General features: G+C 39.0%; 2 protein-coding genes across 3 annotated transcripts in view; one reads left to right on the plus strand and one right to left on the minus strand.

The window, feature by feature from the left end:
- PDK2 (pyruvate dehydrogenase kinase 2) overlaps positions 1–6,953 on the plus strand; it is a 47,327-nt gene extending 40,374 nt beyond the window's left edge. The window contains exon 13 of the transcript XR_015696444.1: positions 6,721–6,953. The gene's annotated coding sequence lies outside the window, so the exon portion shown is untranslated. The remainder of the gene's footprint in view (positions 1–6,720) is intronic.
- SAMD14 (sterile alpha motif domain containing 14) lies at positions 1–25,860 on the minus strand. Of its 2 annotated transcripts, none has more exons than XM_087713625.1 (10): positions 25,656–25,860; positions 21,324–21,375; positions 12,171–12,307; positions 9,774–10,083; positions 7,512–7,599; positions 7,274–7,348; positions 6,235–6,394; positions 5,008–5,127; positions 2,849–3,004; positions 1–1,027 (listed from the first exon to the last, which is right to left on the minus strand). In XM_087713625.1, the coding sequence occupies exons 2-10, from the start codon at positions 21,361–21,363 to the stop codon at positions 872–874; spliced, it is 1,242 nt and encodes a 413-aa protein (XP_087569751.1). In that variant the 5' UTR covers positions 21,364–21,375; positions 25,656–25,860; the 3' UTR covers positions 1–871. The 2 variants fall into 2 exon arrangements, with proteins under 2 accessions (XP_087569751.1, XP_013917144.1); XM_014061669.2 differs by having other exon boundaries at positions 12,171–12,328.

Consider the following 25,860-nt stretch of genomic DNA (forward strand, 5'->3'; position numbering starts at 1 on the left):
GACAATGCAAAATTTCTTTTATTCCACTGTGGTTCTTTGCTGTATATTGCCAGGCATCTAAAGCTCCTCCTCCCCCATGTACAGTTTGGTCTCTTACTTAAGCTACCCATCCACTCCCAGCAATAGCATTCTGTAGGCATATGCGAAGAATGGGCAAGGAGTGCTTTGCCCTCCTGATGCAGAGGGAGAGGAAAACCTAAAAGAAACTCTTATGCAATTGTCTCCACCTTGGTGTTTTGAGAGTGTTTTGTGTATGTGTGTGCATGCATGTCTATGTGTCTCTCGTTTCGTGTTTTGCAAGGCAGCTGTGTTCCCCTGGTAATGGCAGGAGGGTGTGAAGGGGCACTTAACTGACACAGAGTGTGAACCCATCAAAGCCTTTGAGGTGAGCAATTTTGTGTAGAGGAATAAGATCAATAGGGAAATATAGAGAGATAGCCGTGTCATCTGAAGGTATTACACAGAGCAGGGGCTGGGGAGATAGCATCATCACCCATCTCCATGTTGCACCATTGGCAGAGGGAGTCTTGATGGTCCCCTGAAAGTGCAGTTGGATTGTCCTGGCATAGTAGAGGAGACACTATTTGCATCAATTTTGTCCTCTCTGTCCCTTGTGGCCAATCCACCATTAGTGGTGTGCCAAGCTCCTACTGCTGGTGTCACCATTATCTAGTCCCCAGAGCAAGTTCAAGTTCACCCTATGTCCCACCCAAGCCCTTAACCTTTGGTAGGACCATGCTTGCATCTTGCCCTCCATTTTCCTGGATGCTGATGTCCATCCCCCTTCATTCCAGAGATGCTTCAGAGGAATAGGGGAAAATGGGTCTAAGCCTATGCTGAGAAATGATAATTCCCCCCTTGCCCTCTTTGCTTAACTCTTCCTCTGTTCCTGTTCTTTCTTTTTCTGTTTTTCTTTGTGTTTCTCCATCTTTTCCTGGGCTTTCTTCTCTTTCTCGACTGCTGCATTCAGCTCCTTTACCTTTCTCTTTAAAAGAGACCGATCGTGAGAGTTGCTGACACCCAGGGCCTGTGGAGATGGAGGAAGGATATAGCTGTAAAATCAAGAGATGCATAGGGAGCCCAGTGCATATTCTTGTAGTCCCTTAAGTTATTGTGGTTTCTAATGGAAATAATAATAATAATTCATACTTCAGCAGCAAAAGGATTGATCTGGGGACTGCATCTCTCATTTTCACTTATTGCGCTCCTGCACTAAATACTGTGGATATTTTGTGCTCTTGACTAAGTCACAATGGATTGCTTGATATATAATTTTATTAGGCATCAAATACCACCAATTATTGGGTGTCTTCATAGTTTTATCACAGCAAGAGAAAACCATTAAACCAAAGCTAAAGATGGTAACTTTAAAAAAAATATCAAAATTGCCAGTGATTTTATTGTCCAAAGAGATTATTTTCAAAGCCTTTTTAAAACACGCACATTAGGTTCCTCCACTCCTTGTTGATTGCATTCCAAAGAATCAGGGAAGCCACATAAAGGGCTCAGTTTGAAATGACTGAAAGGTAGCCTACAGAATACTGAAGCATTTCTTTGGTGCTCAGTAAACAGATTTGTCTAGTTTAATGAAAAGAAGAACTAGGGGAGAATGACAGCAGTGTTCCAATATCTCAGGGGTTGCCACAAAGAAGAAGGAGTCAAACTATTCTCCAAAGCACCCAAGGGAAGAACAAGAAACAATGGGTGGAAACTTATGAAGGAAAGAAGCAACTTAGAACTAAGAAATTTCCTGACAGAACAATTAATCAGTGGAACTAATTTGCCTCCAGAAGTTGTGAATTCTCCAATACTGGAAGTTTTAAAGAAGATGTTGGATAACCATTTGTCTGGAGTGGTGTAGGGTTTCTTGCCTAGGCAGGGGGTTGGACTAGAAGACCTCCAAGGTCCCTTCCAACTCTGTTATTCTATTCTATTCTATTCTATTCTATTCTAATCATTTACCTCTCAAATGTATGCATATATGCATGAGACTAGTCAAAAGGAATGCAAACCATATATTTCTGTGCATCTCTCTCTCTCTCTCTCTGTCTCTCTCTCTCTCTGTCTCTCTCTCTCTCTCTCTCCTCCCATCTCCTTTTTACAATCAGAGAGAGAAGTGCAGGTAGTCTTTGACTTATAACAGTTCATTTAGTGACTGTTCAAAGCACTGGAAAACAGTGACATGACCATTTTTCTTGCTTGTGACCATTACAGCCAGATTTACTTAACAATCATATTACTAACTTAACAACCGCAGCGATGGACTTGACAACTGTGGCAAGAAAGATTAAAAAATGGGGCGAAACTCAGTTAATAGCTGTCTTATTTAGCAACAGAAACTTTGGGCACAATTATCATAAGTCTACTGACTACTGTAATCAGAGTAATTGGACTTGGCCCAACCTATCTGAAAAATATAAGGAAGCTCAGCTTAAAGTGATACGATTGGAGTAAAACTTTGATATTTGTTGATGAAATTGTCAGTCCTAAACTGTATGGATAAAGAATCTGATCTGATATGTAATGCTATATTCCTATGATTCCTTGCATTTCAGATATGACTTGGATGTTTAAATGATCCAGATCGTTTACTAAAAATTTGTCAACTTGGAATCCATTTGGAGAAAAATGATTAAAACACCTGCTAGTAGAAATGCCTACATTTAAGATCTGTGCTTACCATACAAATTGAACTTTTTCTACTAGAACACATAGAACATTGTTCTATCAATGTTAAATTTATACTTGCAGGACCTAAAATATGGACTTTTTTTTTTTTTTTGGCCAAACAGCATTTCATTTTCATAAATTGATCAAAAACACATTTTCAGATAATCTTCTCCACTACCTTCAATTTGGCTCCATCAAGGAGCAGCAACTGTTGTCCATCCAGATCTTGAGCAGCAAATTCTGCTACGTACTGTTCCAGGTTCAAACTCTCGAGCCACTGGCCCACTTTCTGGCTGCTCCACATTGAAACTGCACTCAGAGGCTCATCCAGAAACTTCAGGGAAGATTGTTTAGGGTGGGGGAATAAAGGGGGAGAAAGAAGATGGAATCTGATATTGCCAATAGTTCTTGTATTCTATACGTAAAGATTAATCTTCCTGGCACTACATCTAGTCAGGCAACTGGGCGGAGGACTGTCCATAAACTTTACCTCTTTTTAAAACTCAATGCGTAATTGGAAAAATACTTACTCGCTTTCTCTATAATCACAAGGGCCCATAGCAAACTACAAATACATCAAAAGAATGTCAGAATACAAGTGCTGCAACATCTTAATGCAAATCCCTCCCTTGCGTACTTAGGTTTTGGTATCTTTTATCACGACATATGGTCAATCAAAATCTTCTAGGGATGCCTCCATCTACACTTCAGGATGTTTGAAAGGAAGAATGTGGTAGAAATTATGTTATTTTTGTTGTTGCTAATGTAATCATGGCAGCTACTATGCTGACTTTCATTCTTTCTTCTTCAGTAATGCATTAGTAAGTCATGCTTTAGATAGTCCTCATTATCAACAGTTTCACATCTCCAGAATCAATAAAACCCCAAACCTTAAAACGTGCAAAAAGGTATTTTTCTATCCACAATTATGCCTTTCTTTCGTGTTATTTTTTGCATGCATGAAATGATGACTGGAGTTCTGTGTAAGCTTCAAGTAAATGTTTCCTTTCATTTTATAATTTTTATTGAAAGTTTTAATAAATAAAAAATGCAAATCAATGAAAAGTTAAAAGCAGAAAACAGAGAAAAAGAAACAAAGATAAATGTGTAGAAAGGAAAAATAAAAGACATAAAAGAATAAAAATAAACAAGTAGCTTCCGATTTCCTTTGCAGAAAATATAAGCAGAATTCAAAATTTATCTTTTAATCTACAATCACCAAAGAAAGCTCAATCTTTGCAATTATCCAGGTTTTTTTTTTTCCTAATCGTGCAACTTCCAAGTACATTACTAAAGGAAAGATTATTTGTGTAATGTCTCTGCATTTGCTGCTCAGTGGGTTGTAGCAGTCCTTGAAGGCTCTAGAAATATGCAGCGCACATCCTTCATCACCGATGGACTGCAAAGAGATAAGGTCTCTGTGGTTTTTAACATCATGCAGGTTATAATCACACTAGTTGCACCAGTTAGATAACTCCCCCTGTGAGGTGCAGAGAATAACCATAGGGTGTGACCCAATTCCTGTAAATTGAGCTTCTCATTATTCAGTTTTACTACCATTTTATGCTGGAATGAAGCCCAATTAAATAGTGTAGCTTCTTATAATCCAAGTGATATTAAACATCAAGGCATTTGTTTTTTGCACACATACTATTACTTATGCACTTGTTTCAACTGGGATAACGACTTGAATGGCTGACTCATGATGGGAAGAATTCAGTGCTCAAAAGCGGTTCCACCACAAAACCGCGCTCGACTAAACCACGCCTGACTAAACCGCGTCGCTGACGTCATCAACAGGGCGACAACAGCGTGGAGACAGAAGCACGCTGTAAACCCTAAACCTAAAATTAACCCCTAAACCTAAACCTAACCCCCCTAAACCTAATCCTAAACCTAACCCCCCTAAACCTAATCCTAAACCTAACCCTTAACCTAACCCTAAACCTAACCCTAACCCTTAACCTAACCCTAAACCTAATCCTAACCCTAAACCTAACCCTAACCCTTAACCTAACCCTAACCCTTAACCTAACCCTAAAGCTAACCCTAAAGCTAACCCTAAACCTAACCCTTACCTTAAGTTGAATCGGCTTGCTTTCAAAGTGCTATTTAAAGCGCCCTTCTTTCTTCGCGCTGGCTGTTGTCGCCCTGTTGATGACGTCAGCGACGCGGTTTAATCGGGTGCGGCTTAGTCGAGCGCGGTTTTGACGGGTCACGCTCAAAAGCAATGCACTATAAAAATAAATGTCTAGTCCCTATGAAGCAGGAGGATTCCATGGGCAAAATAGGAATTGTGGCCTTATTCTGCAGGGTTTGAGGACTAGGAGGACTTACCTCATCAGATGATTGTGACAGTGTATGGTATGGATAGGAGCACTTGGCCTCTGGCAGAGCCATGCTCAGGGTCTTAGGGCTGCTGCTGGGAGGGCTGGAGTCATCGCTTAAGGTGGATTCCTGGTAAAGAAGCAGAATTAGAGAAGCTGAGAGCAGAATCAACCTCCTTAAGCACAGGCAGAGGATGCGGATGACAACATTGTCAAGAAAAACAGACATTTCGTACAGGGCAGTCCTCGACTTACAACCATTCATTTAGTGACCATTCAAAGTTACAATGGCACTGAAAAAGTGACTTAGGACTGCTTTTCACACAACTGTTGCAGCAGTGGGGGGTCGCATGACCAAAATTCGGATGCTCAGCAACAGACTCATATTTATGACGGTTGCAGTGTCCTGGGGTCATGTGATCACCTATGACAAGCAAAGTCAGTGGGGAGGCCAGATCCACTTAACAACCGTGTTACTAACTTAAAAATTGCAGTGACTCACTGTAGCAAGAAAGGTCCTAAAATAGGGCAAACTTCACTTAACAAACGTTTCGCTTAACAACATACATTTTGGGCTCAACTGTGTTCATAAATCAAGGACTACCTGCCCTTCTGGGAACATTATCCAAGTCAACTCTTCAGTTTTTAAATGTCAGAGGGGAAAAAAAAACTTCCCTTAGGCCTAGAAGCATAGAGCTGCCCTGTCTAATCACTTTTCACTTAAAAAGCGATGGTTTCAAAACATATTAAATAAAAGACCCACTCCTCCGTTCCCTCTTCCCATTCCATACTGCACAGTCTCATTGCGTTAGCTCTAAGGCAGGATCCACATAAGATAAAACAAAAACACAGCTGCTGTGTTTCACATGGCATGAGGTGCCCCTAGAAATAAAACAACTCATGGCTTAACATGAAGCCCTGATTCCCACAATACACTAAGGCAGTGTTTCTCAACCTTGTCAACTTGAAGATGTCTGGACTTCAACTCCCAGAATTCCCCAGCCAGCGAATGTCTGGACTTCAACTCCCAGAATTCCCCAGCCAGCGAATGCTGGCTGGGGAATTCTGGGAATTGAAGTCCAGACATCTTCAAGTTGACAAGGTTGAGAAACACTGCACTAAGGCAATACCTTGGTTAACACAACATGCTGGACTTATCCAACCTCATTTTAGCCTACTCTGGAAGTTAGTCCTTGTGAGGTTTCCAGCTCTCCCCCGTAATACATGGTTTTGAAACCTGGGAGGCAGATTTCTTGCGGCTGAAGGCCTCGTTCTTGGGGGAAGAGGTAGGAGAAGCTGTGCTGCCTGAAGAGGCTGAGCCTTTCCCGCTGTCTGTAAACCAGGAAAAAGGCATGAAGGGCGATCCCGAGGAACGGCTGGAACCCTCCATCAACTCCCTGTACAAGTCAGACAGGTAACAAGGAAAAGGGCCTCAGTAAGTTTTCTATTCTTTTTTTTTCTTTTTTTTTCCTGAGGGGTGAATTTTGCATGCATCATTTCCTTGAGGGGAAGTTGTGAGCTAGAATGTGCAAAATGTACCATTCTGGAGATGGAATGTTCTGGGGAACGCCAGAACGTTCCATGTTTCTTCCAGATCGCATTGATCCAATCCTTCTGGCATCTGTTACTTTTTGAGAAGTAAATCTGGTGACTGTTTTTTCTTTTTTTTCAGAAAAATAATGTGGGGACTGAATCACAATCTTTTTTTTCCCCCCTCCTCCAGGAAATTTTCTTCTGAAAAACAACCAGCACACCTCCAGAATTTCTATGGTTTGGAAGAAAATCGGGAATATTCTGTCCCTGAAATGATAAATTTTACACATCCGTCATTGTGAGTCAGCCAAGCCATGACAAGAAGTAAACAGGGCTGTTTTCACAAAAGTGGCAAGATAATCCATTTGAGATTAGTAGAGGGAAGCCCGTCACCCAAATATTAACAAATCTGGCACTCATTTTTAGTCATTGTGACTGTGCAACTGTCATACTCCAAATGAAGAAGACTGTGCACCTGTCATACTCCAAATAAAGAACCAGGCTATTCACAACCATCAATTGTTCTACAATCTTTAATATACAAATTCCAGGGGGAAATTCTGGATGGGGAAACTGCCCTGTTAAAATGGTTGAATGAAGAAGCACAGCTGTACACTTAAAAAAATACCTTTTTGGGGAGCCATCTGCATAATTCCTTGATAGGAATTTGTGTCTTCCGGGTTATTTTCAGGGCTCTACAAGAATTTAACTGAGAGGAGCTTTGGGAAATCCTAACCACTTACCTATTGCCAATGGACAGACGGTTGCCTCCTTTCTCTTTTTTGCTTTTCCCAGAAGATGCTCTCCTGAGGGTGACCCTGCAAGGGAGAAACAAGATGATTACAAGCACAGAAAATTATTTGTATAGTCCCGTGACATCTCACAGTGACATGAGTAGAAATTACAATATGGAAAACTCAATGAAAATGATTCAGCCCACAGACACTGTTTTTTTTACCAAGCCCAATCTCTAGGACTCACCCCAAATCCAGAAACTTCCGCCGTGTTTTCTTGTCAAGCCCAATTGTGGGGCTTTCCAATTCTTGAGGACTAGCATCCCTGCTGTCATCTGGAAAAGAGTCAAGGGAATCTGTGGCTTATTTCAGAAATGAGTAACCTAATGGAAAACTTAGCTAGCAGACATTGAAAGTCTGCTTTATATTCCAAGGTATTCTATTAAGAAGAGGTGTTTTGTATGAGCTGGGAGTACGTCTTTTGATTACTATATATATCTCCTGTTGCACTGCTCTGGATCTGGAATTTAAAAAGGATTCCGAGCCTAAGTTGTGAATGAATTTTTAGCTCAAAAATAAATCCCATGAGATGCTCGTGCATAAAATTATTCTGCCTACTGGAGTGAATTTGAACTAAGTGCTTGTTCTGGTCTTGCGAATGTTAAAGAAATCATTGTTGCATAACACTTAAGCAGAACAGAAAATACAAACATGCACACACAGACACACATGCACGTCAGTGGTGGGTTCTGGATCCTGTTCCAACCAGTACGGTTGGAACAGGCCCGGTGGCATCCACATGGATGCACGCAGTGCGTGTTCACACATCTTAGCGCCTCCGCGAGCCTCCACCATGCTCCAGCTGCTCAGCGGAGCATTGCGCAGGCACTGTATGCTTCATGCACATGCATGGAAGCGCCACAAATTTAAAAGACCGGTAAGGAGCTCGGGCGGGCAGGTGGGCCCTCCGGTGCACCGTACAGGAACGGTATCCGGTGCTGTGGGCAGGCTCTGGTACGCCCATACCGGGGCAAACTGCCTGCAACCCACTACTGACGCACATGCACAACTGATTCAGACTGGGTTTACGTGGAGCACCAAACCAAAATTTGTTTTAACCATATGGTGCTAACCATCACCTGTGTTTTATTTTGAAGAATGACTATGTTCACTCAGAACTGTTAATTAAAGTCTTTTTATGACATTACATGCATACTCAGTTTCAGGACTGATGAAACATACAGTTCCTCAAAATACCATTGAGAAAACTCTTTTTTCCTCTCCTGTACTTGTGAAACTGTCATTCACAGTTGGACGTTCTGTAACTGGCCTATCCCATTGGATCATTGGAGCCAATCAAGATAAGTGATAATTGATTGATTGACTCAATCACTGATTCCATATCATCCTCATCCTCGTTAGAGAACATTACATAAACAGAATAAGTAAATAATGAAATTATAATGTAGTAAAATGTAATATCATGTAATAAAAGTTATAACTGAAAACAATTCAGAGTTTTGATGGGGGGGGCACAATAAAATAAAATTTTGGGAAAGAGTTGGAAGGAAGGCTTTAAATTATAGCATTCTAAAACAATTATATGAGTCCCAGGTTGCCTAGCCAATAATACCTTAACAAAATCAGAACAGGTAAATTCAAATATATATTTGTCCCTTTCCTTTTTTAATTCGGAGAAGATTTTGCTCTTGTGAATAGAATGGATGTAATTCAAGGAATCAGTTATTTTTAAAGGATGAAATACAAAACTTAAGGCATTTACTTTGCCCCTAAAATCTCCCATATGGTGAGATATGTTGCTCCACCAGTTAGGATCTGGGGCCACAATTAAAACACCAAATGTCCATATGTTGTTTATTTACTAACTATAATTGTATAAAGTCATAATAAAGCTTTAGCAGCCAGTTGTTTACTGTTAAAACATACAATAAAATCCAGAATATAATTTTAACAAATAATCAATAAAAAATAATGGTATATTTTCCTTGACACTAACAGGAAAGATCCTTCAGCATCTTGGGGAAAGATTTCAGAAGAGAAGCACCTGAATATAGGTTGAAAATGATTTTGCCGTGACCTGTTTCATAATATGATAGAACTGCATTATAACCACAAGGGAGGTCAGCATGTTTCTGCATTTCCTTACATTTGGAGAGACATTAACAACATTTTAACTGGTGCTGAGCTTACTCAAGTGTTTTTAGGCAATAGAGACAGATGACTGAGAGTCTCAGCATTATCAGGGTAAGTTGAGTAACTATATAGAAGGAGGAAAACTATCTTCTAATAACAGTACTAAGAATGGCATTTCAACAGCTGCTTCTCTTTCACATCCAGACAAGAACCTTTGGTACAGATTGGATTAAACTAAAAATCCCAAATTGGTCTGAGAGGAGTTATATCTGAGTTTGTTTTGTAGCCCTCCTTCATTTCTAAGTCTTGCTTTCAGCACTCCCTGACTCCAAATGTGTAAAACCAGCTGTGTTACCTTCACTATGTCTCTCTCTTCGTGCATAGATAGGTGAGCTGTCCGAGCTGGGACAGGACCTGGGTGAGGAGCTGGTGGGTGTGCTCCCTAAGCCCTCCTGGGAGAGGGTGTTGGTCAGGGGTCGGTAACGGATAAGAGGAGATGAGGAAAGCTCTTCCTGTTCCAGAGACCTCTGTACTGTTGGGGTATCAAAGGAAAACTCAATGGTGCGAGTGAAGACTGAGGAACTAGAGAGAGATGATGAGGCATGGAGGGAGTCATGGAGAGGGGATCTCACGTGATAGATTGGGCTTCCACAGCCTTCGCCCACCTGGGGAGGAAAGCAGAGATCAGCTAGCATGGGTTCATCTTAGAGACATGTCAGCAAATCGCATCTAGGCATACCCAGGGGAGAGGATGCTCTTCAGAAAGGCATAGAAAGAAACATGAAGTTCATCTCAGAAATACATTTCTAGTGAACGTATTAACTTCCACCCAAACTAGTGCACTATCAGTTTGTTAGACTACTCTTCCTAGAATTTTTGAGTCTTTGGGCATTCTGGCAACATAGTCAGAACACGTCCATTACAGAGGTGGTATTCAGCCGGTTCTGAAGTTCTGAAGAACTGGTAGTGGAAACTTTGAATCGTTCAGAGAACCGGTAAATACTACCTCTGACTGGCCCCATCCCCATCTATTCTCTGCCTCCCGAGTCCCAGCTGATCAGGAGGGAATGGGGATTTGCAGTAACCTTCCACTGGAGTGGGGAGGGAATTGAGATTTTACAGAATCCTCCCCCTGCCATGCCCACCAAGCCACGCCACAGAACCGGTAGTAAAAACTAATAATCCCACCACTGGTCCATTTGAGTTGTTTAATTAACAAACTGGCAACTGGTGATATATTTTAATAACATAACTCCCCATATGGCAGAAGAAATAGTAACTGTCATAAACCGATGGATTATTTGTTCAACTAGGTTAGGTGACCATTATGTTCTTAATTCGTTGGCAAGTGTAGTCAAAATCCAACTGGACCAGCCCTTCCTTTCCATCATTGCTATTCTCCCCCCCCTCCTTTATATATTGATCATTATTGTCTTATCATCTACCTCATTATTTTTGGCAAAATGTACAGCACTCCGCTTTCTTGAACAAGAGCCAGCATGCTCTAAGTGCTAGGCTATTTTGGATAATGTTTCCATTGATATTGAAAGACTATAAAATGAATGAATACTGAGATTTTTAAAAAGTCTGTCTATATCGTGAGTGCAATCCCTTCTGAATATAGCAAAACTTACTTCTGAGCCAGCCCTTTGATTAAGCAAAGGAAGCAGTTACTTAAAGCTATAAACTGTGATTAAGGCACCATGAGCTGCCCAGAGTAGATGCCTCGTTGCTCCTAAAACAGGCACTACTTCAAAGTAAAATGTCACTCCAACATGGGATATCACGTTTGGAAAGGGACCTCAAAGTGACAGTGAGATGGCTGAGGCATTTATAACCACTCACCACTATGATGATCTCATACAACATCATTTGGAAGATCTAGTAAAAGAACTATTGGATAGATAGCCAACCAACTGGATAGTGAATGGTGCCCTTGTTTTTTCTAAGAAGGCATCATCCAGGAAAAATGCTCGGGAAGGCAAGTGGGGTAAGCAACTGATCTACACTCCCTGCTCCCAGCATTAGTTCCTTTAAGGCCATCCTGCTATGTGTGTGTGTGTGTGTGTGTGTGTGTGTGTGTGTGTGTGTCTGTCTGTCTGTCTGTCTGTCTGTCTGTCTGTCTGTATCAAATTTTCAGAATAAACAACTATTTTGTGTGCACATATGCATGCATATATTTGTGTATGTGTATGCAATAGTTTCTTCATTCTATGGTAGATGGCAAACATAATAAAACTTGGGGGAAATGTAAATTCATTTTATTACTTTATTTATCCTGTTTTAATTATTTTTACAGCTAACCCAAGGCAATAAACTTATCTAATCCTCCTTCTCCTGTTTTCCCCACACGATGAAGTGAGTGGGCTGAGAGAAAGTGACTGGCCCAAAGTCACCCAACCAGTCTTCATGAATGAGGTGGGACTAGAATTCATAGTCTCTTCTTTTTAGCTTGGTGTTTTATGGCATAAAATAGTGACATAACTTTTTAAGTCTGTTGTATCTTAATATTTGAAACTTTTTTTAAAAAAAATGTTTTTTTAAGAATAAAAAGATCATCATCATAACACAGTACTTTTAAAAATTCTCATTCATTTTCTCTTTTAAGCTGTACATCGAGAGTACTCTGAATTTGCTTTATTATTAGTTCAACACACTAAGTCAAACAAACCCCATTGTCAGTGTGAAATGCACAAAATATCATAACTGCATCAATAGGTGCAATATAAGTGAGGAGCATCTAGGCACCAACCTTCTTGTCCAGGATATCATCCCCTTCTGTTGAGCTGACACTGTCTCTCAAGCGGGACCGAGAGGGGCGCTGTCTCCTGCCCTTGGCTGAGAGTTGGGCACGGGCCTTCTGTAAGCTGCTATCCAGCCTCTGGGTCTCTGGAATCACATCATTAAAATCTGGGAGTGAAAGAGAGAAACGGGAAGGGGAGCAGAATGGGGCAGGGGGCAGAAAGAGAGGGCAGGCAAAAAAGAGCATTGGAGAGAATGGGAGAGATGGAGGGATCATAAAGAAAAGGCACAGAGAAGTAAGAACAGCACAGAGATAAGGAGCGAGTGTTCAAGACGGTATATAGGGCAAATGCAGCCAAGAGTAGGAAAAGCAGGAGGAGGAGGAGGACAGCAGTTCAAATGAAAAAAAAACCCCAGGAGAGACGCAAAGAAGAATGGAATGAAGGGGTTAAAAGGGAGAAAAGATACAGAAAGAGTGTTCAGAGAAGAGAGAACACACTGACATTCAGCATCCTCTTTTATAAATATATGATGGGAAGCTGGAGGTGGTATATCATAATAAACAGGCTTATTGGTGGCTTATTACAGATCCTGACTCCATGGAGATTGTTGATCACCGAGCAATGGCAACAGCAAGAAAATTTTCTCCATCCTTCCTACTTGCTCTCCATCAAGCATATGCTCACCCACCTACAGTGATTTCTTGCACATAAGGCCACATCCAGATGACAAGCTGTTGTGTATTACATTCACCATATGGTGCAACTGACTTTATCTGCATCTCTTACCATGTCCTAATGGAAATTGTCATGTTGGTTACTTGCAGCCTTCTTTGTGAGTTCAGTGGGCAATATTGCTAGAATGAGGATACATGTATGATGTTTCCCAGGCCAAAAATCAGTCTTGCCTTAGAGTGGTAGGCTGGATTTTCTCTGCAAAAATTAACTTTCCGAATCAAAAGATAGCAGGTGAAACACATAGAATTGGTGGAATTGCATCTGAATCAAAAGTTTAGAATCTGAGATTGGATGTGCTAATTAATAGTATCACAACTTTCAGCCTACTTTGTCCCACTATTCCAGTCATATGGAAACTATGGTAATAAACCTCTATTATTCAAAATAGAAGAGGAAGGTCAGAGTTGGAGAACCTATAATCCTTCAGTTGTTACTAAACTACATGTCCCAGCATTCCTTTCCATTGCCCACACAAGCTGAAGTTGCCAAGATGTACAATTCTACAAAATCTGAAAAGCTAGGTATGTTATATATCTACATAGACATTGCATTTTAATTCCAAAGAGCTGGAAGATGGTGAACAATCAAGACCTAGTGTATCTTGAAAGGTACTTCTTTTGGGAAATTAAATGAACTAACGCACATCATGCCACATTTATTAATTTTGAAAATGTCACTTTTGAAATGCTATGCTATATTGCATAACTAATCTTGGCTACTATTGACTTTCACTTGGAAATCAATTGACATCAATTGGATGGCAACTGATTTTGATAAACATTGGTGATAATGTAATATTCTCACCCAAATAGATTCATTTGTGCTAAATACATATTCTATATTGGATAGAATGACCTATCTCCAGATGTGATGGATGCTCCAACACTGGAAGTTTTTAAGAAGAGATTAGACAACCATTTGTCTGAAATGATTTAGGTTCTCCTGCATAAACAGGAAGATGAACTAGAAGACCTCCAAGGTTCATTCCAACTCTGTTATTCTATTCTGTTCTATTTCTAGAGTATTCAACAGAGTCTATTCTCAAGTAAGCAAGTGATGAGTTGCATCCTAAGTCTTTTTTTAATAGAAAAATACTTTTGTTTATTCTTTTTTATTGAGTGTTTTGTTGAGGAAATAAGCACCTTCTTCCTGCTGCTCTGTTATCAGTCATTGTATCTTTCCAAAGTGGTCTTTATAACAAATAAGAGTGACAGATAAGTTACACACATATGTGAGGGTAGCTCCTATTCATGGACACAGTCCAATTTATAGATTATTAATATGATTATACATCTTTCTCTCCCACTCTCTTTTATATATACACACAGCCTGAGTTCTTAAATATTCAAATTCTTTCCCACCTGCAGAGATACCATTTGCTGTACATACCCACCATTTTAGGAACATTTTCCCTAGATACTATTTTGTTCTATGCACTGAACGAATCAAGTAACCTGGTTATTTTCAGATAAGATAAATGTGGCATATGTGTGATATTTCTCTCTCTGTATGTGTATAATCTTATGTATAGCTGAGTAGCTTTTGAATATTAAGTAAGCTACTATTTAATTTATCACACAGAATAAAAAATAATGAAAAACCTTAATATTAGAGGGCATGACATATCAAACAGCAGCAAGTACGAGAGATAAATACAACCTCCTGAGTTTTGGAAAAAGAACATTAAGACTTTTTGGCCACAGAACTCTTGCTCCATCAGTTTTAGGTGTGGGAAAATTAAATCTCTGAGGAGAATTCCATGTAAACTGGAAAATTTTGAAATATTGCTATCCTGTAGAATGGTGTTTTAGAATAAACTTAATGTAGGCATTGCATTAGCAAAGAATGGAAAATCTCTTTGTATCCCTATCTCATTCACACAGAACCAAGGAGCAGATTTTTCCATTCCCTGTCAAGTAACATAAGTCAATGCCTGGCCTCACTTTCCTCTTAATGTAACTGGATTTACGGAATCTATCATCATAGAAAAAATACACAGGCCATCAATATAGCAAAGGTAGCTAAACTTGCAGATATAATTAATTTGCCACAACTAAGATTTAGTCTAAGAGGGCAAATAAACAGTATCAACCTTCATTTGGTTTGTGTGATTTATACTGAGTGAAATTTCGATATTCTCTTCTGAGTATATATACATTACATGGACTCAGAAAGAGTAAACCTGAATTACTATGTTAAATCAAACTCAGATTTATTTATGAATTCTTAGTGTCATCAATTAAATGATTATATTAACATCCACCATTTTTCAAGGCAGTGTTTAGGTATGTAAGAAAGAGAAATGAAAATATAAATACAATTAAAAAACAAACATCCAGCGAATAATGAAGGAAGGGGTCTTTAGTGATGTGCAGGATCCCATGTCCATTTCCCCAAAGACAAAGAAGTGACAGTAGAAGCACATTGCCAAAACCAGAAGCATTCTCATGAAGACTATCTCTCTGATTTTGATTAGTCTATGGATAAAATAATTTGTAAATCTCAAAGAACACAAAGATGGGAAATAAACAAAATGGCATATATTTCTGGAGTTAAACATAATCTTGCTTAAAGATTGTGTAACATCAAAAGACTTCGGATTCATTTGATAACCCAAGTTGCAAAATTTACATGAAGTTCGTAGAGTAGTCATCCACAAGCACTGGAATATCATCAGTACTCTGATGGCACTCGGTTATATACAGTATCTGCACCCTGAGCTGAACAGGACTTTCAGAGGAAGTCTTTGGAGATTCTCAGCAATCCAGGTCATGGTTGTCCCAAAGGTGCTTTTTTCAAGAGGCAACTTTTCTTTTTTTAAAAATTTGAAGACGTTTTGCTTCTCATCCAAGAAAGCTGTCTGCAAGGAATATAAATCTTTCCATTCCACACTATCCTGTCAGAGCTGAAGAAGCTTCTTGGATGAGAAGCGAAAAGTCTTCAAACAAAAACCAGAAAGTCCAGTTGCCTCTTGAAAAAGCCCCTTTGGGGCAGAGAAAGTCTGGTCAGTAGGATCTGAATGGAGAAAAAACAAGCTCATGTTAATCTCTGCAGAGTTGCAGCTGATTCTAAAGCCAACTGACTCCCACACAGGTACAGCTTTGATTCTAAATGGAGTTGTACTCCCTATGGCTGAGCAAACGTGCAATTTAGGTGTGCTGTTAGACTTATGATTCATGGGAGGGGGAGGGTCACCTGGCTTCAGTTGGTGCATTAATTGCAGTCTTTTCAGAAGCAGGAAGTATTAGCAAAGGTTCCTCGTTCCTTTGTCATCACATGGTTGGATTTCAGTAACTTACTTTCTATTGAGTCTTGAATATCATTTGGAAGTATTAACCTATGTGATGTAGTATAGTAAACTTCTGTTGCAGGAGCTGAATTGGTTGCTGCCATAGATTTTTTTTTGGGTGGGGTGGGGGGAATCCACTAATAACTAGATTGACCAAACTCAAATCTGAAAATCTGGCACTTGGTTGAGTTTTATAGCTTCTTAAAACTAAAAAAAGAGAGGAGAATGTATTTTATAAAAGAAAATCTTAGAAAAGGAAAAGAATTTGTAAATTATAAATGTCTATGTTTTTTGTAGAAATTAATACTACTACTTTTTTTATTTTAACTATTTTCTATAAGATTTTTTTTATTTTATTTTCTGCTTTCCACTTCTGTTCTGTCAAAGTCTTTACTTTTTCTTTAACTTTTCTTTTTGTTTGTTCCTGGTTGGCTTTCTTGATTCTTCTTCTGAATCTTTGCTCCATCTGAGGGAAGCAGATTGAAGAACTTTTATTTCAGACCAGTCTGAATGAAATAAATGTTTCTCTCTCCAGCTGCTGCCTTCTTTCTTGTTGCTTTTCCTCAATGGGACATTTTCCTTCTTTAATTAACTCTTCTGCTTTGGCTCTTTTTGTTTACTTCTTCCTGTTGTGATCTGTATAGGCAGTACTTTGGGGCAACCATTTGTCTCCCCCTCTTTTTTTGCCTCCTGCCAAACACTGTGGTTTGATTGGCAGCTGGGTCAACCTGACAATGTGGAAGGACCAAGAAGGGAGAGGGAAGGAAGGAAGGAGCAACAATGCTTTTAATCTACCCAAGCAGTCTGTCCTTCCACACCTGTCAGTTTGTATCCATGTGCAATTCAAGTGCTATTATCATCCATCCAGCCCCAAATAGCTTGAGGCTTGATTTTATACAGGATCAGGTAGAATCTGTTTGACAAGACCTCTGCTAGCAGAGATGGCATGCTAAGAATTCTCACTTATTTACAAATATCACACAAGATGGACAGAGAGCCCTAAAGTCCAAGAAACACTAAAATATTTGAAAACTTTGGGTTTTCTGTAGATTTTTCAGAGATTGCGGGGGGGGGGAGGGATGTTTTAATTGTGATATTATTTTCTAAATAATAAGGGTAGGTGCTATATTTGAATATTTCTCAATTCATTGACTATATTGTACTTTGGTGTGTAGGATTTTTTCCCTATTAATTTAGAATTATATAATTGGACTGTATAAGCTGCTCAGAGATGTGAGACTGAATCAGTGTACAAGCTTAAGAAAAAATAAATAAAACAGATCTACCAGAAGGATATTCCAAGGGCCCATCATTTTAATTTAAATTCATTTTCAGAGGCATGTAGTCTATTGTAACTGGCAGTGATTAGGGAAAACAGTGGCAGTCCTAATAACATAAACTAGACAAGCATAGGATGCACACAACCATCGGAAGTCCATTTGTAGTCCTAAAATCATACCATCCAAGGTCAGTGGTCAAAGGTGCTAATTCAGCAAGTTGGATACCCATCTAAACCTTAATAAATGTAGGCTCAACACAATCCCTGAAAAACCAGAATATGCATATAAATGGAGGTGGAGGAATTTTTTGAAGAAATAAAACACTATGTGTACCATTTTATGCTTAATTATACATGCCTAATGCAGAGATCTAAACAGAACATCTAAACCTTAATAAATGTAGGCTCAACACAATCCCTGAAAAACCAGAATATGCATATAAATGGAGGTGGAGGAATTTTTTGAAGAAATAAAACACTGTGTGTACCATTTTATGCTTAATTATACATGCCTAATGCAGAGATCTAAACAGAACAAATTATGTTTTAGATTCTTAAAATCATTCCTGCACCAGAAATTCACAGGGTGAGTCTTAATGAACCATTCTCCAAAGAGAAAACAGATTAAATAGTTGAAGATTTGAAATTAAATAAGGCCCTTGGAGTTGTCTTAATGCTATTATTGCAGCTGATTTTTTTTTAAATGGAAATGATTGTCTTCTGTTCTCTATTTAATCCAATATTGCAATCACATCTCTGATTCTTGGCATCACGTCCTTCAGTCATGATGCCAAAGCCTTACAGAGATGCCTACTAATTGAATAATAGTGAGCAACTGCAGTTTTCAATTGAGATTACAATGTTTTACAGCTTGTTAAATTCAACACAAATTATATTAATTTTGATCAAGATGCATTTACAAAATGCAGTTCCAAGTAAGACAATCTTTAAACCAATGATCGGAAATTCACCAAAAACCTATGAGTTATTTTAATTACATATATTTTTAAAGCTTCTGCCAACCCCAAGAGTTATATTTATTTAAACTGAGTTCTCCCCTTTTGTCCTCCAAAATGTTTACATTGGTTTGTGAGTTTCCCAAAAAATCATTTTAATATATTTTATAAAATTTTAATTAAACTACCTGTTTGGAAATATGCAAGTTTCCTTCCCTGCAATCCAGGAGAGAATACTGTATATATTTATTTAAACAATTTACATAGCTGCCCATCTTAAGCCCAATTCTGGATGGCTTATATATCTAGATTTTTAGGTGCTATAATTCCAGGCAAGGTCACAGACTAAAAGGTGCCCTCCAAAATCCAATACAATCTCTCTGCCTCTGCCCTCAAACTCCAGCCTGCTGAATTGAAAAGAGTAGAAATGGAAAATGCCTAGCAGGCAGTACAAAAGGTCATGCCAACAATATCAAAATGTACTGGTTGGTTTCTTTTGTTTCCAGCTAGGTCCTGAGTTGGGCATGGAGATAATTGGCCACATCACGAGAGCTGTATAGCTCTAGAATGTGTAATGAATGTTTATGCACAGTTTTGAGTGTGCACATTTATTCAATAATTCTGTCAGAAGTTAAAGCACATGAATTTTGGAACAGAATTCCAATTTTGGAACAGTATTCTTGAGAACACTGACCCAAAGGTTATTGGAAGAATGCAGGGCCAGGAAACATTTGTGCTTTGGAACAAGGAAATGATATTTGAGTGAACCAATCTTAGTAGTAGAAATACATAGTTATTTTGAAGCTCTGCTCTCTTGCTTATTAATTGAAGGAGGAATGTAATGGAAGAGCCAGTCCCAAATTTGAGAAGTATCTTGTTAAGCTTCCCTCTTGCATATTTCTTCCACCCTTGATGGCCACTGCCAATGTTGGTTAGTAGAGTATTCAATTATGGATGAATACTGGGTTAGAAGGAGCAGATTTCCCACACTTTTGATATAAATCATTGTAGAGCTTATTTCACCATGTTGCCTCTAGATGTGTTGAGTATACAACTCCTAGAACCCCTAACCAAGTAGCTAAGGAACTCATATTTAGGAAGAAATAGAAAATTAAAATATTGATTTCAAGTCACAGGGTGTTTGAAAAATAAGACAGAATAGATATCAGTATTTGATCTTATGGATGGTATAAGTCACCTGAATTCATGCAGAGAAACCCCATTAGCTACATTACAGATACCCCTCTAGCCCGCAAAAAATTAGAACCATTTTGTTGTACTGGTTAAGATAATAAACAAGGAACTGGGAGTCTATAATTTCTAATCTTCCATAGGCATGGAAGCTAGCTGGCTTCAGCCAGTCAATTTCTCTCAATCCAAGCCATCTCATACTGTTGTCAGAAAAATAGGAAGAAGGATCATTTTGCTTGCCAAATATTATAACTAAGCCATATCAAACAACATGGCCTGGGGGGTGGGGGACACAAGAATATGGAATTGTAACAAAAATTCAGCTCCATGATTTTTTACCATCTTGCCCAAATTTGGTCTTCAGAAACTCTTGTTTGCAAGGTTCCCACAAAGCCGAACATCTGCCAATCAAAATGGACAGCATTGGGCTAGGTATAATATTATTAGGCAATACATGAGGAAAGTATCATAGTGATTCCACCTCATTGAGAATGTGATGTTTTGCCTTAAAGATGCAGCTCATCTCAAACTTCCTCAAAATTCAGGAAATCCTGTTTAGCAACAGCCTTGTTTTACAATGGTGATGAAGAAGTAGCTTTATGACCAATTCTTACATTTATGACCTTTGCAGGTCTATACAGCAAAATTTAGTTTGTAAGCACAGTCATGGTTTCACTTAGTGATTGCTTCACTTAATTATCATTTGCTGGTCCCAATTGTAGTGTAGTGCTATAGGGCACTGCACACCAGAACAAGGAGAGTTTTTTCCTGAATGCCATCACTCTGCTAAAAACTAATTTCCACAATACTGCCAAATTATTTACTAAGACTGTATTACTATTATTATTCTCATCCTTCCTAATACCTATCTCTTCCCACTTATGACTATAACCATGTTGCTTGTATCTTTACAATTTATACTGTTTTATTTGTTTCCTAGTATGATTTAATTGCTTATTAGTAACTTATGACTATCACTAATGTTGTATTTATGATTCTTGATGAATGTATTTTATTTTTCTTTATGTACATTGAGATCATATGCACCAAAGACAAATTCCTTGTGTGTCCAATCACACTTGGCCAATAAAGAATTCTATTCTATTCTATTCTATTCTATTCTATTCTATTCTATTCTATTCTATTCTATTCTATTCTATTCTATATGGGATTACATAGATCTCTTTGTATTTCTTCATAAACTTCAGTTGCAAGAAAAGGCAATGCCAATCTGAATTTGGAATATACTTTATATGACTGCATCAAGTGGCTATATGATAAACATATTTCTGAGCATATGCAAAACATGTGCTATGAGTTTCTCCACCACACCAATTCACAATCAATGCCATCTTCAGCAAACTGCAGTTGTGCCAGAAGGACAGCACACACTATCTGATATCATTGTGCAAATGATACCATGGCATGTTTACACCAGGATAGCTGAAACAATTATGCAAATCTCTGCATTTGTATAAAGATATTGTTTGCTCCATCTTGTTCCCCCTGGCCCAAAACCTGTGTTCCTGCCGATCTGGAAGTTGGGAATGGACTTCATATGGAATTATGTGTAACTTCATGCATCTCCCTTGCCCTCCTGGCCTTGATATCCAAATATTATCTGCAACGAGGATCTCAGTAGGATTCATGTATTTCTGCTAAGGAAGCAGTCACTGGATGGACGACAGATGGGAAGGCATACAGAACTTACCAAATATTTCATCTGCATCTTGGAGTTTGGAGGAAGACATGTTGAAGTCAATCTATAAAGGGATCACCACACACAGAGAGAAAAAGAGTAAATAAAAACCATAACTGAGGCTTTCTTCTTTCAAAGAATATGGAGAAAGAGAGTAAAAAGTGGGCAGTTCTGCCCCAATTCAGGAAACTAAATTAAACTCTGCTTTGTTTAAAGATACAGTGCTAATAACACATTCCTGGGCATGAATACTGACAGAATGAGTAACTGGAGACTTAACAGCAATTCTGCTTATCTGTCCTAATAGGCCAAGACATGTAATGCCCTACTAATGATTCCTTCTCTTACATCTGTGAATGAAATTTGTTTCTTAACAATGAAAAATAAATAAAATACAATTATAAAACAATTTATTGTCAAAATGTTACTTAAAAAAAAAGTTTGCTAAGCAGCGCTGGTTGATGCTTTACCTTGGGAGAGGACCTCAGCATAAAGATTGTATTAGATGCATTTCACTTGTTTGTGGCTCTCATGGGCAGACTGACAATAGAGTTGTCAAAACCTGGAATACCCAACCTGATTCAGTTGTCTCAGCTGCAAATTTTCACAATTTCAGTCACAAATTGATTTCCGTGGATCTTACTTCATACTTAAGTGGACAGTATAGGGGGAGTGCATAAGTGTACTAACCTATCTATTGTCCCTGTCATTGTATTTTTATTATCTTATTCTTGTTCTTGTTTTTGTTTGACAAATTCCAATAAATAAATAAAATAAAATCCTGTCAAAGGGCTTAATGTGTGAGGATAAAGGCAGCATTTCTAGCCAGAAATGATAAAACAAAATATAGGGCTGTATTTGATCTTGAGGCTGTAAACACTCCATCTCTGGGATAAACAGTGGCCTCACATGTCCCCGAAAAGAGGATACAGAAGGACATAAATGTAACAGATAAATCAATAGTTTGCCCATCAGGAAACTTCAGCCTAGAGGCTGATCATTGATAGGCACATGCAACAGACTGTTCTCTATTTTTAGGGTATTTTTTTATCTTTAAACAAAAGAAAGCTTCAAATAAAGCAAGAGTGGGTAGTCTATAGTTTAAATAATGTACAGGACCTTAAATTCACTTTTTTATGCACGCCTGCTGAAGTTTACCATCAATTTCCACCTGACCAAGTGGTGCCTGTCTAGTAGTGTGATTTTCCATTGAATTTTCTTGTATGTTAAATACATAGGAATTCTTTATGACCAGTTTTAAAGGATTAATATGTCTGTTCTCTCTCTCTCTCTCTCTCTCTCTCTCTCTCTCTCTCTCTCTCTCTCTCTCTCTCTCTCTCTCTCTCTCTCTCTCTCTGTGTGTGTGTGTGTGTGTGTGTGTAAGAGAGGGGAGGGAGGGAGAGTCTCTATTATATATTTTATTTATTAAAGTTTGGACAGGTTAGAGTTACATATTTTACAATATTTCTAGTCTACATTTCCATTGTAAAAAATTCCTTATTTATGTGGCATTACTGTACAATACAAAAAAAAACCTATTAGTGACTCAGAAAAGATTAACATTAAAAGTTTTTTTAAGTTTCCTGAAAACTCTAGTACAGAACCAAAACTTAGAAACCAGTAGGAAATAATTCCCTACTACAGGTTTCTTAGAAAACTTTGTGTGGTACAGCCATACTGAAAATATAAAATGAGGAACTCTTACTAAATCAGCTTAGTAACTTGGATTGGTACAAGCAACAGCAGTGTGAGATAAAAAGTCAAAGGGAAACCAGCCAAGTGTTTGTATGGTTAGAATTAAACCATACAAAATTCAAAAAGCTCTCTAGCCATTCTGAAAATGCCTTGATTTAGGCATCAGAATAAGTCAGCCCTTCATTTCTCACCCATCCCCCCTTCCCGCCCCACCAAACTCCCATCCCATATGCTGCTTCTAGGTAGACTGGGGATTGGAGGGCAAAGAAAGGCAAAAAGGACTGGAATGTATTCATAAAGAAGACAGAACATACCAATATTAAAGCTGTGAAACGCTCATTTATTCCTTTCTTGTATGGAAATTCATTCTGCACTGTACGTGCATTTAGTCCTTGCACGACAATGTGGCTTGATAGGCCTCTCCACTCCATCAAAGAACAGTTAATATCAGCCAAGCTACCCTGCTGGCCAATTTTCCATATCTAACCCCACCCCTCTCTCTGACACAAAAGCTTTGTGCATTTCCTTAGCCTGATGGGAAAGCTGGAGATCAAATGAATGTAGAGGAGGGGGGAGATCCCACATGTCTGGGCTGCATGTCAGCCCCTGTTTAGGCCTGCCTGTTGGGGAAAAAAAGATGAAATCTCCTGGGCAGGAAAAAAATAGGCAGGAGGTGGGAAGAAGATGGAAAGCAGACGAACAGAGGAAATGGGGATATCGTCATAAGGCATCCAAAGCTTTGTCAGAGCCAGGAAAGAAAAAGACTGAAGTCTGGCTGGCATTCCCAATTGCATCCTTTCAAAGAGGAATCACTTTTGGATCCCAATGATTGTCTCAAAATGGAGTAAGAGATGCTCTCCTATAAGTACTTGCTCCACTGTATACTCATATTTATGTTTATTGCAGTTGCTAGTAAAATTTTGTGTTTGTGTGTATGAGAGAGAGAGAGAGAGAGAAAGAAAGAAATGGTGTAGGACAGTTTTCTCTGCAGAGAACTTTCCTATAGAGCATTGCTAAGTTGTAATTCGGACAAGTGGAGATCCCTATAGAGAACTGTAGATGTGTATGGGATGTTGCCCTGTTTCTGGAAATGGTCTGTAATGGTCTCCTACACAAATGGGGGTTCTTGCTACCAATGCATGAGTTGGAAACAGGATGGCCTGGTGGTGTTTCCCCCCTCCTTTTCTGATAATCTCCTGCCTTCAGTGCTTTCAAAACTCCCAGGTATCTGGCATCACTAAGAGGGAGAGAAGCAAGAAGAAAAGACAAACAGGGAAAGGAATGCTTTGCATTTGTAGCAAAATAAAGAGAGGAAGTTCAGAAAAAGGAAGAAAATCCGGTAGAAGGAAATGTAGGACAAACCCCTCCTTTAGAAAGCTTGCCAGAAAAGACATAAATAGGCCAGCAGCACACACAAGTCACAGCTTTACATTCCTCCTTCCCTCCCTCATGCATAGCAGCATTGAACCATCAGCTTAGTCCCTGTCTTCTTTGCAAAAGAGTCCCAAGATGCTGTCCAAGAAACAGCTCAGCTTCTGTGGAGCCTTTCTGCTCCTGAGTTCACAACAGCCTTGCAGAGCAGATTGAGAGGAAGAAGCAAATGTCAAAAAGCCACCCTGTACTTCCAAACCATATTCTCACCCACCCCAATTCACATGGAGCACTGCAGTCACTGCACCATCTCTTTCCCAATTCATGATGATGGGGTGGTGATGGTGGGGAGAGAGAATTAACTGGATGTTCAAAATCTCTACCTGGATTGGTGAAAGGCAATAATAGGATAATAGAGAAGAGATGGAATTCCACCCACCAACCTGTGGTTTGGAAGCACAGCTGGGGTTTCCATCTAGTAAGCAATGCAAAACTAAACAAGTTTATTAAGGAGTGGGAAAGTACTCTATTGAGCTTTTTGGTGGGCTTCCTGCTGATTAAGCCCCCCTATAATGCAGTCATCCCCTGTAATTGAAGACATTCCTTTAAAGCTGAGCAGAGAAAGAAAACTGAGACTGTGTCTAAGAGAAACAAGTCATTTGTGTTCTAAATATTGCCTACATTGCAACAGAAATTTATTTTCCACAAGATAGCAAATATAACTGGGTTACTAAAATTGACAAGAGACTTTATCGTAAGAATGACTGGTAGAATGCCAAATCACAACACACCAGTCTGCAAAGGGTGGAGACTTTCTAATGTAGCAAAGTACTGGTCTGTCTCCTGCTTGTCTTTACTCCATAATAAAAAGTAGACTCTGATTTTTATCCATTTGTTGATTTGTTTTGAAATCTGCTCCAGTAGATCAGTTCCCTTCTCTTTTCCTACCAGACTTCTAGGACTCTCTGTAATGCTCCTTTCCAGGTGGGATCAGAAAGAAACGTGGGGTAGGAAGAAACCCTTAACAGAAGAACCACATCAGCTCAGCTTCAACACAAGAAAATCAAAACACAAGGATGACTGGAATAGTTGACTGGAGGAAACATCACCTTTGAGGCTAAAGGCCCAAATGTAATTCATTGGTGATATTGTGTTCCTTCTCTCTTCTTTATCCTCAGCCTTTTCTCAGCTACAAAAGTGTCTGAAATTTATTGTAGCACTGACACTAACATATAAACACAAGAGGGAAGGGATGGGAAACACAGAAGTGTAGCTTACCTGAGGCACCAAGACATCTTCAAAAACCTAGAGATCTAAGGATCTCATCACTGCAGTTTCCGAGTCTTTCTCTCTTCTCCCTATCATCTCTCTGAATCCTCCAGCAGTTCTGCTCGTTATCGTGTTCCTGCAGTGTCTGCATCCAGAATCAAAACCACCAAGCACAAGAAGAGTAAAGCAAGAGAGGAGGAGGAGGAGGAGGAGG

The sequence above is a fragment of the Thamnophis sirtalis genome, unplaced genomic scaffold (genome assembly GCF_051295495.1).
Source record: "Thamnophis sirtalis isolate CommonGarterSnake01/CBP01778 unplaced genomic scaffold, rThaSir2_p1.2 scaffold_4, whole genome shotgun sequence".
In the NCBI taxonomy this organism is placed as follows: domain Eukaryota; kingdom Metazoa; phylum Chordata; class Lepidosauria; order Squamata; family Natricidae; genus Thamnophis; species Thamnophis sirtalis.

Excerpts from the sequence above, each read along its gene's own strand:
- SAMD14 (XM_014061669.2), bottom strand. The coding sequence starts at position 21,363 with ATGTCTTCCTCCAAACTCCAAGATGCAGATGAAATATTTG. Across the intron at positions 6,395-7,273 it reads CGTCTGTCCATTGGCAATAG|GGAGTTGATGGAGGGTTCCA; the intron begins GTAAGTGGTTAG and ends TGACTTGTACAG. Across the intron at positions 3,005-5,007 it reads TGTCACAATCATCTGATGAG|TTTCTGGATGAGCCTCTGAG; the intron begins GTAAGTCCTCCT and ends TCTTCCCTGAAG.